We start from the raw sequence: 14,350 nt of genomic DNA on the forward strand, positions 1-14,350 counted from the left end.
CGGCGCCGTCGTCGCTCACGATCCAAATTGCCAACACGGGTCCCTTCAGGGAAGAAACGCCCAACAAGACGCTCGATGCAGAAGATTATTGAAATGTCAACGGGATTTGCACGCGTGTGTGTCTTCGTCGCGGCTGCATTATCGCCGCCCGCGCGATCTTCATCTCTGCAGCCAAACGAGAACCTTTGACTCGGGATCCACTAATTAATCCTATTATGGAGTTATCAAAATAATCGTTGGTCGGATTGCATCATATTGTTCGAGACATTTTCCTCTGAAGCACATTTGGAGACAATCCAGATACATAAATGAAGTGCTTGAGTTCATTACAATTCGACAGCGGTCCGAGGCTTCCAAATTAGAACAGGCAAACTTTTTCAGTTTTTGGTTTGGATTTTATCACAAACAGGTTTAGTCCTTTGCAGATAACGTATAAAGAAACAAAACAAGAGAAAAAAAAGTTTATCAATGGAAAATATGTCATAAACATTATACATGAAAAGTGTATTTATTAATTATCTGATGATTACCTTTTTAAATAAATGCAAAATAAATTAACATAACACATTAAGTACATTCAACAAACCAAGTTTAGGAAAAAATTCAGACAGCAACACATACTGCAGGATTCTTAATAAAGTAAATGTGGCATGTGCTGAAGTTGGCCCGTGGACCATATGTTGACCACCCCTAATTGAGATGGACACAAAAGGTGTTAATTATGAAAACAATGCACACAAAAAAAAACATTGGCCTTCAATTTACAACACTGCTCCCAATAAGAATTTTCCATCCTTTTTCTATTGTTACTGCAGGGGTGGTAAACCTTCGGCACAGGGGCTGTAAGTGTTTTCAGTTTCAGTCGAGTGAACCGCGAGATTGGCTGTACAGCTGCACTTAAACATTGTCCATCTCCAATAGCGCTCATTTTGAAAATTCTTGAAAGAAGAGAAAAGTACTGGTAGGTTTCTGACGTGTATGTCATCTCTTACACTTTGCCTGATGCGGTTGTTGAGTCGTTGCTTTGGTACTATCGAGCTCGTGCACCAACGTCACCGAAATCACGTGACGTGCCAAATTGCTGGTCAAACAAAGCTTTCTTCAATGCTAAGTCCGTTGAGGTGAAATGAAAATACGTCTTATAGCACGACGCCCAGAGTTTTGTCCAATACTGTTTAACATTTAGAAGGTGATAATAAACGAAGGTACGTGGAAAAATTTGAGACACTTGCCATAGAGGACCCATATTTAATGCCGAAGTCGATGTTTTCGCCGATAAGAAAGTGGACCGTTAACCCACTTCTGCTTGTCTTGGACAACTGGATCTACACATAGATCTGGTGAGTCAGTCGTCGAGATTTACTCGGAAACGTTTGAAAGCGTAGAAAAGTCTGGACGTGTACACATCCTTCGTTGCCGGGCCTGTTCTCAATCAAGAATAAATCCCAGATAGTGATGGAGCGGTTCGGGTTACATTTTTTTCAATACAAATACCAATATTTAAATAAATGACTGGTTTTACACAAACTCATATTCATTGACTAGGATCGGAAACGGAAGCGTGTTGTGGCCACACGTTAAACTTTGGTAAAATTCTCCGTGACAGACTTTTTTTTCCTTAAATATGCATTGTTCTCAAATGAGTCTAATGCATATTTAAAAAAGAAAATAAACTGCTGGGATAGCCTTCAGCCCCTGTACACGGAAGCGCATTGCGACCACACGTTAACCTACGTAAACCTCTGTGTGACTAACAGTTTCTTTTCTTTTTTTAAACATGCATTGGACTCATTTGAGAACAACTCATATGAGGAAAAAAAAAAAAAATTCTGTCGGGGAGAGGATTTCCAAAGGTTAACGTGTGGCCGCAACACGCTTCCGTGTACGATGGCGATGAATCCCTGTCGTAGCTCTCAAATGAGTCAATTTGGCATTATAAATACTTTGTAATTTGAGATTAAGAATAATTCCTACCTGAAGTGAAGCGATCGCGACAGAGTCGTGTGTGTGTATTTTTGTTGGGCACGTTTAATTGCCGAAATCCGTCGATCTTTTCTGGTCTTTTCAGCTGGTGTTCCACAGAATGGTCTCTTTGAATACCTGTCTCGTCTGTAGTAACAACCAACAGCACAACAAGTCTCGGGCATTGTGAATATTCTGCTCCGGTCCAAAGTCCCCCCACGCTTGTCGAGCAGCTCCGTTTGACCGGCAATATGGCGCCGTGAAAATGGTGACGTCACACGCACGAGCTCTATAACAGGATTGTGATCGGAATATCAGCAATAGTGCGTGCGCGATGTGCAGAAAGCTCAAATCCTCGCAATAGCATATTAAAATGTGTAATTCCTTCATCATTAATATTCAAACGGGAGTTTTATAGTGCTAACAATAGGTCAATTGTGTTTAAGTTCAAAAGTACTATGAATGAATTAATTGAATCATTATTTAAAATGTCTTTTTTTTTTCTTTCCCGGCAGTCTTAATGTTCGCACAGTATTATAAGGCTAACAGTAATATTAAATACCGTGTACACTTTAAGATTTAATAACTCTCCCTGGTTTTTGATGAACAATCGGGCCTGTCAGACTACCCATCTGGCACCCGTGAACTGCTAATCCAGCTCTTTAGTGTTCTCAATTTGCAATTGCGTGTATGGAAATAAAATGTGTGATGTTGCTTTATTCCGACCCCCCGCCGCCCATCACAAGTTCATTCATTCTGAAGACATCAGTAAGTGAACCCTGGACTTAGGGACCGAACAAGGGATTCTAATGTTCAGCGAGCCCAAAAGAAGCCGGAGACCGACCTCGTTCCAAAGGAAAGGCCGCCTGCCCACCCAGCAGCACCGTGTTTTACAACCGGCTGCAGATGGTCCTGCTCATACGGAAGGACTTGAACCTGGACACCAGCCCCGTCCGCTAAGTGGTTTGCAAATCATTACAAGGTTGTTTTTGTTTAACGGCCAACCTCCGGACTACGGAGCACGCTTCCAGTGAAACCCCTTCGAGTCCGGCGCCACTGATGAGGTCATCCTGCCATCATTTGGGCAAATAAAATGGACCTCCGAAGTGTACGGCATAATAAGCGCAGATTGTAAGAAAACCGGGCAGCACGGCGGAACAGCTGGAGACCGTCGGCCTGACAGTTCTGAGGTTCCAGGTTCAGTGTGGAGTTTGCACGTTCTCCCCGTGCGTGCCTGCGTGGGTCTCCTCCGGGTACTCCGGTTGCCTCCCACATCCCAAAAACACGCGACATTAATTGGACACTCTAAATTGCGCCTAGGTGTGATTGCGAGTGCGGCTTGTCTGTCTCGTACGTGCCCTGTGATTGGTTGGCAACCAGTTCAGGGTGTGACCCGCCTCCTGCCCGTTGATAGCTGGGATAGGCTCCAGCACTCCCCGCAACCCTCATGAGGATAAGCGGCTCAGAAAATGGATGGATGGATGTCACACTTGATAGTAGAACATTAAATGATATTCAAGGGGTGGGGAGTCACCCCACCCTGGGTCCATCTTGTACCTCAAATGATTTTTATGGAACTAACGCCGCCCAAGGAGAAACATTATTGATCTCTGTGGCCTCACGCTGGTGGCAGGAAAATTACCGTAATTTCCGGCCTATAAGCCACGACTTTTTCCACATGATTTCAACCCTGCAGTTTATGCGGTGATGCGAATAATTTGTGCGTTTTTTTCAAACAGCCGCAAAGGGGCACACGAGCGGAAAATGTAAGAGTGAGACGGTGGAATCAATGTGGCGGGGAAGTGACTTTGACTGGTCCTGCCCCGTTAGTGCTGTGCTAGCATATTGCTGTGTCTCAGTGACTTTTACCAGTATGTTTTTTTTTTTTTTTTTTTTTTTTTTTAATGGCCCGTTAGCGCCGCGCTAGCGTCTTGCTGCTGTGCTACTGCTGTATCTCAGTGGTTTTTACCGGTATGTTATTTTTTAAAAACTGGCCCTGTTACTGCCACGCTAGCGTTAGCACCGCGGTAGCATGTGGCTGCTTTGTTACTGCCATCTCTCAGTGATTTTTTTTTTCTTTTTTATAAACCGGCCCTGTTAGTGCTGTGCTTCTGTTGCCACGGCTGTTTTAATTTTTTTTTTAAACAGGCCTGTTGATGCTACCGTGTCTTTGCTATGTTAAACTAAGATAAGGTATTTAAACTTTGAAAACTCTTTCTGTGTACCGTCTTTCTTTGTAAATATCTCGTGTTTCAATGTGGGCACTTGCGGCTTTTACACAGCTGCGGCGTATGTATGTACCAAATGGTATTTCCTTTACAAATGTACTGGGTGAGGCTTATAAGTAGGTGCGTTCTGTAGGCCGGAAATTACGGGAATCTAAAAAGAAACCAAAAAAAAAAAACATTCCTTGTTTTGTAACAAGTAGTCATAAGACTAGCGTCTTATCCAGCAGAACAAGGGACCTCAGGCCGGTGAGGATTCAAAATGGATGAGGAATTTGAAACATTTCTGCTCAACAAGTAAGTATAATCACCTCTTTTAGATTTTTGATTGATCGTACCGATAAGCGCTAATATTTCGGGTTCCGTTAACTCTGTTACAGACAAGTCATGTGACCAAAGTATCCGTAGCTATCGGCTTGTTTACAGTGCATGTTATGCATCAGTGGGGGGCGTCTTTGGTCAGAGTCCCCCGGGGGGGATTATTGACGGGAGGCTACATTCAAATCTTGCTAGCATTTGTAAAAGTGAAAACTTTCCCCCTTTAGAAATGGAGTGTTTTAATGTTTTGCTTTCTTAAACAGCATTTTTAAATGTTGCTTTCAAGCTTTTAAATGGATGGCCTGGAATTGGTTGCTATGTAAAATAATGTCTCAAATCGACAAGAAACCCAGTATGAATTATGTCCAACGTCTACATTATGATAACGTGAGCAAATACGCTGGTATTTGATCAAAGTGGTCAACAAGGGAATTTTTTTTATTCATTTTAAATAAACGTGTTAATTTGTTCTGATGGAGCTTGACACCATGAACTAAATCTGGACAAATGTGGATTTACTGTATATTTAAGTCTGCCTAATGAGCACAATTACAAAGCGGTGAATATTCGAAACATTGTTACTAAACAATACTCTTGTACACACAAACGATCTTTGCATATTTGTGCTGCTGAATGTTTTCGACGTGATGTTCGATAAATGGAGGGCACTTAAGTGGGAAACGCGTGAATTTTGAACATAACCCCCTCTGCAACTCTAACATGACAACACCAAATTGGCAAGTGTACAGTTTCTGCGCTGATATCGTGCGGCGTACTTGAGATGACCAATACACCACGGCGCACATCACACATGACGATAGCTCAGTCAACCGTTGAACGTTTCCTCCCCCAAATCCGGCGTCTGGCGTAGCACCAATACTGACCGATCAGATCCAGCCCGGTGGCTCAGCCCGACTTCGGTGTTGAGCGCACACGAGGATTTGAGATGGGTAATATTGAACGAGTGTAACATTTATGACTGCCGGCCCCAACCGTTTACCAGCAGGAAAAAAATCACTCTGAACACCCCTCAGACAACAAGATAATCTTGTAGTTGAGACATTCCACAGCCAGGCCTTTGCTGACTTTAAATGATAGTTCGCCAGAATGTCAGTGCTGGTCGGTACCCAAATATGGGTCGCAGATTGAATTTGGGTGTTTGAGTGGGTCGCGGAGAGCCAATAAAAATAAAAAATGACGGTGTCCTCGGTTTACGACGGTGCCGAATAGTGGGGAATCAACCAGTTTGCCCAGCGGCATACAGAAATGTGATCCCGCGGCACGCTCGGTTTGTTTATAAATGCCATGTTCACATTCTTAGTGTGCTCTTAATTGCCCTTTGAACTTGTTGTCATTTTATTTAAAATTGTTTAACCCAGAAATCCTCAGCGATGATTACAAGGGTGACCCTGTTATGTTACAATACATAACCACGGGGAGTCCTCGGTCTACGACTGAGATCCGTTCCTACAGTAGCGACTTTAACGCGAATTTCGACTTGACTTCCACCATTAAAGTCAGAATTTACGTCAAAATACTTTGTATAAAAATAAATACATGGAAATAAACGAGATGTACTTAGCCTTACTACTGAGAAGTGGATGGAGAAGAAGAAGGGGAGGCTGTGCCTAATTAGCTATTGCGAGGGAACTTGGTCCTCAACCCTCTCCATCTCGACAAGTACCAAGGAACCGTGTTTTGTGATCATTGTATCTGACACAGGACCGGAAGCCTTCACGTGCGCTAAAATACGGGCTTTGTCTTAAATAATTGTCACTCCGGTCGACCGACTGACGCCTTGGTGGTGTTGGCGTCTCTCCTTTCTCCAATCTTTTTATGACCTTGAGCCTCAATTCCACGGTCATGGATTTTCTTTTGGCTGCAGAAGCTTTGCTGAAAGACACAGCTTTCTTCTTTGGGGTGATCAAGTCCAAAAAGGAGGGAGGAAAATGCGAAGATACTCCCGGCGCACAAACACGGACAAGCATTAGCCAGACAAAATGGCGGACGGGCATTGTAAAGTCGAAACGTCTTAGGTCGAGACCGTCTTAACCCGAGGACTCCCTGTATGTATATTTTACAATCATGTATTGTGTAGAATACATGAAAACAAATGTAAAACATGTTTCATTTTTTAAAGAATACATTTTCTTTATCTTCTTCATTTCTGTAAAGCAGGTTAACGTTTTGTGAACGGACCGCCGGCCGACAGCAGTCGAGCGCCGCCGGCGTGAACGACGCGGCCTTGGCAAAATCCCGTCGCTCGGATTCTCACGCTCGCCTAACCCTGCGATGAAATGTGCAAACCAAGCAACCTACCGGCGGGCGGCTCCAGTTTTGAAGACATTTCCGACGTCGGGTTTGGCAACGCTGCTCCTGTGCTTTGGAATTCATTCATTGAAAAGCAAAACAATTCCCTCAGTCTGCCGCGCTCCAAAAAGCACCTGGCACGGTACGCGCTATTGTATTCGGTTCTATTTTGGGCGGGTGGGCACAAACTAGTTTTGACAGGGAGAAAAGTCCAATCAGAGACGGGGGGTTGGGGGGGAATTTGTTTGATTCTGTGAGGCACTTTTTCAACAAAAATTTAAAAAAAGCTAAACTGAAGAAATAGTATTTTGTTGTCAAGGAGGAAAAAGGGCCACTTGCATCAATGAAAAAGGCATCATCAAATTTGGATTGATCGTACACAATAACTTAAACTTTCATTCATCATTATACATTCTTATTTTAAATGAGCCCCACTCCCCGACCCTCCCGCCTATTGAGATTTAAAAACAAAACAACAACAACAAAAAAAAAACATCAACAAATTGCCCGGAAAGTGTATGTAAAATGTTCAAGTCCTTCACAGAAGCTGTGGCGCATCCAGACATGTGCGATGGAATAAAAGGTGTCAGCTCTCCGAAAACTGGACGCCGCAACGGACATTCTGTGGCTTTAGAGGAATCAAACGGAAGGAACAAAGAAGAAAAAGAAAAATATCCAGAGGGAATGTCCTTCAAGTGAATTGTTCTTTCAGATACCAAGAGAGTCGGGAATCTGCTATCCCAGTAGTGCAGGAAGGAACATTTCCTGTATCAGTGTTTGCTTAGCTGAGGAGGTCCCGAGAGTAGCGTTGGTCCCGTAGTCCTCGAGATGTCTTGCGGCTTGGAAAAACTGCAGGAGGAGCCGAGAGGGTAGGATCCACCTGGTCTCCTTTCATACAGACTCCTCGGTGGACAGCAGCAGGGGGTTGATGTATTCAAATCCCTCAAACTCCGACTGGTCTATTCTCTTGATGACGCTCCTGAAGAGGACGAGGAGGAGGAAGTGTTAAGGGAGATCACAAAAACGATTTCTGCATCATGACGTGCTGCTTTTGAAGGAAATTCAACCTTGTACAACAAGCCACTCCCACTCCCCCATAAAGGTCCTATAGAGCTCGTGCACCTACGTGATCAAATCACGTCACTGGCCGGAAGCGCCGGTCAAGCAAAGCATTGATCAGTGCTAAGTCGGTTGGAGACGACACGAAAATACATCTCATAGCACGACGCCCAGAGTTTTGTCCGATACCGTTAAACGTTTCAAAAGGTGATCATAAACGAAGGTGGATAAAGGAACGTGCGGCGGCCCAGGTGGACGTATCGAAAGAACGGGGCGGGGGTGGTTTGGTGCACGGAAATTACCAGTAGGCATTCAATCATAGTGTAAATGGAGGTAGTGATTTGGAGATTTCCACACATGTACCCCCACACCGTTCCCGTCAATGTATACTTTCTGATTGGGAAGCTTCATTAGCAACCCTCCACACAGCGCATCTTTGCACATCACTGGGCGTGTTTCTGGATAGATTACATTAATGTTTTGAGCAAGGCCTGGCCACTGCCAAGAGGGGTGTAGCCTGACCACAGCTCTGGGCGGTGCCACCTCTGACACCTGTCACCTGTCACAGCCGTTTTCCATTTGGACTCCAATTAGACCAATTATTTAAGTTTGGAGTTTTGTCACTGGCATTTGCCAGTTTGTTGCCTTGTGTTGGTGAGTTGCATTCACTGCCTGTGGGACTCTCCGCTTCTATGCGTAAGTTAGAGAAACTCTTAGTCACAGTGATTCTGTGCTCTTTTGTTTGATCATGTCCTGTTAAACTTGCTAGTTTGCCCCATAGTCATCAGACCTTGCTGTATATTTTTTGGATCCTGCCTAGCCTACTGTTTTTGTGCCCCTACCTTGTTTCGGACTGCTTTTTGGTATCGACCAGTTTCCTGAATAAAACCACATTGAACATTATGCCTCTGCCTGGAAGTCCTGCAATTGGGTCCGCCCCCGCACCGTTGCTTCGTGACAATGTCAGTTATCTGGTCACACTAAAAAAAAAATGGAAGTCAAAATCTCCACAGAGGTGCACTAACAGACAATCTGTGAAAACAAACTTGATGCTAGACTTGTCACAATTTTCAATTCTCTTTTACCGATGATTCATCGTTCTTATTTTTTTAATTAACAACAGCTTTTAACTGCTTTTGTGCAGGTGGAAATAGCTTTGAAATATGCGTCTATTGCTGGCTCTTCCTTTTTATACGATGCTTCAGTGGTTATCTGCTTCTACTTATATGATGTCAAGGCCCAACTGAAAACACACAACATTTGGGGGGATTTTTCCGGCAGGCTTCACCGGCCAAGTCCAGCAAGGCACTTTATAGTTATGAAGCAAAAAAAAAAAAAAAATTCAAAATGGTGTGCTGAGAATAGAGGAGCAAAGCAAATGTGCTTTTCTCTGACAACACTGTAAAATGTCATTGTTTCAAACGGCAACCCAAACAAGAGAGAATGTGGTCTTTTTACTTCCTGCGACTGCAGCATCCAAGGTTAAAAACATCATCACAGGTTAATGAAGTGAAACCCTGTAACTCGTAGGCTGAGTAAATAAAAAGGTCTCCTAGCAACACTGCTGGCTTCATTTTTATACCACAATGCATTTGTGTCGGTGGTTATACAAGACGGCCGTGTCCCCAAAAGGGCCTCTTTTCTGCGTAGAGTGACAAGAACAACAAAGACTTAGACAGACAAATTACACCTGCGTGGGGTCTCGCATTCAGGGCCAGTGCCAGAGTCGAACAGGTCGGACGTTTTTATTCTTTGCGCTTATGAAACGTTTCATGGCATAGCAATGTCCGCACGCATAAACCGTCTTTTGGTTGCACTTTGTCCGCATAAACCCGAGTCGAGAAATTTTAAGATTTCAGGCTCTAAATTGCCATCGTTCTACAAAGGAATAACAAACACTGCAGACGTTTTCCCGTCAACAGAAGGCCTAAATAATGCCGGTTGTTCCTCGAAGACCCGCCTTCCTCCCCCCCTCCTCCTATCTGACTGTTCCACATGGCAAGACAATCTTCTGATCCAATGGAAAATGTGGGCTCTCTTTGCCAAACTCTACTGCACTGACCTTGGCTTCGCACCATCATACCACTGCGATGGAACCTGTAATTGGATCCTGGACTTCCTCACACAAAGGCAGCTGAGAGTCCGAGTGGGGTGCCAAATAGCGAGCATCCTCTCAGGAAGCACATGAGTTGGCTTCATCCTGAGCCCCCTGTTGGTCACACATCCAATACTGCGCTGCCAGATCTAACAGCAACATAAGTGAGTCATCAAGCTGTTGCGGGTCTTCCCATACACAATATATTAGACAACCTGATTCAGAACCCGTACAACTTCAGGAAAGTGTAACCAATGGTGGAATGCAAATTCATACATGAATGAACCGATTCCCAAACTCAATCATATCAACTCAATCACAAAAACTGTCTTCTACCATCTGAAGGCCATATCTAGAGTGAAGTCTTGTTTTGTGTCAAGCAGACCAGGAAAAGCTCATCCGTGCTTTTATTTCAAGGAGGCTTGACTACTGTAATGGTCTTCTGATTGGACTCCCAAAATAAAAAACAGAGTATTAAACAGCTGCAGCTCATTCAGAATGCTGCAGCTCGCGTTCTGACCGAAACAAAGCGGTCAGAGCATATAACTCTGATCCTAAAGTCCTCGCACCAGCTTCCAGTCAGCTTTAGAACAGATTTTAAAGTTCTGCTACTGGTCTATAAATAACTAAATGATTTAGGTCCTGAATACATGAAAGAAATGCTTACGGAATACAAACCCAGTCGAGCTCTGGGATCGACTGACTCGAGTCAAATAGTGGAGCGCAGAGTCCAAAGCAAACATGGTGAAGCAGCATTTAGCTGTTATGCTGCATACAAATGGAATAATAATAATAATAATAATAATAATGTTGAGGTCACCCCAAGTGGGAATGTTTTTAAATCCAGGTTGAAAACTCTTCTTTTTTTCTCATGCTTTTTAGAATACATCCACTTTTTGATCATATTACTTGCACTGTATGCGGTTTTAATTGTCTTTTTTGTGATATTTTGTTTTGTTTTTATGCCATTTTAAATGTTTTATCTCTTTGTTTTTAAATGCCATTAATCATGTAAAGCACATCGAGTTACCTCGTGTATGAAATGGGCCATACAAATTTGCTTTGCTTTGCTTTGCTTTCGTGAGATTACGGTGTCGGTCACCCGCCATTGACACATTTCCGGTAGCCACCGAGGACCCAGGCAGGAAAAGATACATCCTTCCCTGGGCTGCGGCCATGGCTTCGGCTTTCAAAGACAGGGGCTGGCATGGAAAGTCGAAACGCCTCTCTTCCCCTTCCTCTTCCCCACATCATCCTGGCAAGAGCCCCCAGCAACCCGGCCTTTCAATGTAGCAATGTAAATCTCTAACGCGGAGAGTTTTCCCGTCTCCCTCTCGACAGCGCTTCGTTTTGCTTTCTTCTCGTGCCAAGCTCATCAGCAGTGGGAGAGCGGGGAGACTGGTGAGGTTTTTGCATCAGCCCCTCGTAGCAGGAGTGGGCGACGTGAGTCTCTCTCTCTCGCTGGTAACAGGGGGAAGAGACAGGGATGGGGAGATAAAGTGCGGGAGGCTGCAAAGAGCCAAGCGCCTTCTTTTGATGTGCCTTAGTGTTTGATGCACGGTCGATAGCTCCGCTATTTGAACTGGCAGAGCGCCGCCCACCCCCCCGCCATTCGCCCCCCCTCACCAGCCCTTCCTCAGCGGAACCCCCTCAACATCCACCCTTTCCTCCTCAAAGGTCTGCCACGGACCACTGTCGTCTAATTCTGTCACTGACGAGTTTGGATCCTCTTCTGAGCTGCCTCGCCGCAGCCGCTTAATGATCTGAAAGGCTCCGCCGACGTGAGGCTGGTTTGAAGACGTGCGTCACGTCAACAGCCGGCGTGTTCACGTTCAAAAGTTGAGAGAGCCAAACACATCTGTTATGGGCTCAGAGTATGCTGGCTATTTAATAAGGCTCCAATTAAAACTGACAGGTCCAGTTGCTACACACACACACACACACATATATACTACATACTCCCCCGTGTGGTGTTTGCATGTTCTCCCCGTGCCTGCGTGGGTTTTCTCCGGGCACTCCGGTTTCCTCCCACATCCCCAAAAAACATGCATTGATTGGAGACTCTAAGTTGCCCCTAGGTGTGCTTGACTGCAACTGATGTCTGTCTCCATGTGCCCGGTGATTGGCTGGCAACCAGTTGAGGGTGTACCCCGCCTTCTGCGCAATGAGAGATGGGATAGGCTCCAGCACTCTTGTGACTCTTGTGAGGACAAGCATAGATGCATACATATAAACACATAGGTATCCATCCATCCATCCGTCCATCCATTTTCTTCACCACTTATCCTCACGAGGGTCGCGGGGAGTGCTGGAGCGTAACCCAGCTGTCAACGGGCAGGAAGCTGGGGTACACCCTGAACTGGTTGCCAGCCAATCATAGGGCACATAGAGACAGTCACACTCACAATCACAGCTAGGGTCAATTTAGAGTGTCCAATTAATGTTGCATGTTTTCGGGATGTGGGAGGAAACCAGAGTGCCTGGAGAAAACCCACACAGGCACGGGGAGAACATGCAAACTCCACACAGGCGGGGCCGGGATTGAACCCGGGACCTCAGAAGTGTGAGGCCAACGCTTTACCAGCTGATCCATCGTGCCACTACGCAGGTATCTGACAAAAAAAAAAAAAAAATGGTGAACATACACCCATGAACAATATCGGCAGCCTTCCATTTAAGGGATGAAAAACCATTCTGGTCACTCAAATATTTTCAAACAAACAAGATGGGGATTTTCCAAAAGTCCCCATCTGAAAGGAAAATTACCAGTATTTTTTTTTCCATCTGTAATAAACAACCAGACGCAATTCGTATTTGTGTAATTATTAAGTGTAAAGTCAGAGCAGCAAAAGGGTTTAGAAAAAAAAAAGCAAAATTTTCAAGTAACAAATGAATGAATTAATGCAAGTCTGTCTATCCTGTATGAATGGAATAAAATCATTTAAAAAAACCACCTCTCTCGCTCTCCCTCTCTCACTCACTGACTCACACTCTCTCTTTCTCTCACTCACCGCCACACTTTTTACATGATTACACTTTCGCTGATAAACTAATGGGAGAATATTACTTCATGGTTCGCTCGTGACATTAAAAGCAGCGTTACTTACTCATCATCCGGTGTGAGCTGCACGGGCTCATTAGTAAATTGCGTGTCAAAGTTTTCAAGGCCATAGTCGTCTGAGGTTTGAGGTTTGAAGGGTGGCGTCATCTCCTTCTTCTCCAGCTTAATGGAAATAAACAACAACAAAGTTAATGAATCAATCTCCTCAGCAGGCTCACATGTTTCAAATGAAGGTGTACCGTAATTTGCGGCAGATAAGATCAGGCGACTGTTTTCACACGTTTTCAACCCCGTGGCTGATGCGGCTAATTTGTGTATTTTTCTAACGGCCGCAAAGGGGCACTCGAGCGGAAAAGGTAAGAGCGAGACCAGTGGAATATATATGTGCCAAGGAAGTGACTTTTCCCAGTATATTTTCTTTTAACCGGCCCTGTTAGCGCTGTGCCTGTGATAGCGCTGTGCTAAGATTTTGCTGCTGTGTTACTGCCGTGTCTCAGTGATTTTTACCAGTGTTTTTTTTTTTTTTTTTTTTTTAACTGGTGTGACGGTCTGAACGCTCTCCCGTACTGAAAAGTCTCCTTGTGATTAATGCGCATGCTTTACTAACAGGGGAACTCCGGGTACGTAGCAGACACTTACTGGGAAATCCCCCGGTCTCATAGTTCCCCTTCTTCACCATAGAGGTAGCTAATACGTAAATATTCTAACCCTAACCTAACCTTAAAACAAAAGTTGATAAAAAGATATACACATATCTGTACGTTCGCCGTGTTCGTCTTTCTGAGACGTCCATAGCGAACATGAACACTCGGCGGCAAGTTGTTGAATGGCACATGTTGAAGCATGGATGGGGATGTTTCAGACTGGCCGGAAGTTTACAAAATATACGCGCATGTTTCTGCCGTGTTACTGCCGTGTCTCAGTGACTTTTACCGATATGTTTTTTTTTTTTTAACCGGCCCTGTTAGCGCTGCACTAGCCTTAGCACCCCGCTAGCCTGTTTCTGTCGCGTCTCAGTGATTTTGGTATGTTTTTTGTTTTTTTTAACCTGCTCTGTTAGTGCCTGTGCTCCCGAGTTGCTCCTGTGTAGCTGCCTTGGCTGTTTTTTTTTTTACCGGTATGTTCTTTTCTTTAACTAGCCCTGTTCGTGCTACCGTTTTGTTGCTATGTTAAGCTAAGCTGTACTGTTTCAATGTAGGTTTCAATGTGGGCACTCGCGGCTTTTACACAGGTGCACAGGTATGTATGTACCAAATGGTATTTCATTTACAAATGTACTGGGTGAGGCTTTTCATCCGGTGCGCAGCGTAAGACAGAAAT

General features: G+C 44.5%; 1 protein-coding gene across 4 annotated transcripts in view; it reads right to left on the bottom strand.

The window, feature by feature from the left end:
• Positions 1-4,347: 4,347 nt before the first annotated feature.
• prkcz (protein kinase C, zeta) overlaps positions 4,348-14,350 on the bottom strand; it is a 91,641-nt gene continuing 81,638 nt past the window's right edge. For all 4 annotated transcript variants that reach the window (XM_061841491.1, XM_061841497.1, XM_061841506.1 and 1 more), the window contains 2 exons: positions 13,077-13,192; positions 4,348-7,794 (listed from right to left, as the gene is read on the bottom strand). In XM_061841491.1, the coding sequence (XP_061697475.1) occupies positions 7,707-7,794; positions 13,077-13,192 (204 nt within the window). In that variant the 3' untranslated portion in view covers positions 4,348-7,706. The remainder of the gene's footprint in view (positions 7,795-13,076; positions 13,193-14,350) is intronic.

The sequence above is a fragment of the Syngnathoides biaculeatus genome, chromosome 2 (assembly GCF_019802595.1).
Source record: "Syngnathoides biaculeatus isolate LvHL_M chromosome 2, ASM1980259v1, whole genome shotgun sequence".
Taxonomy (NCBI): Eukaryota; Metazoa; Chordata; class Actinopteri; order Syngnathiformes; family Syngnathidae; genus Syngnathoides; species Syngnathoides biaculeatus.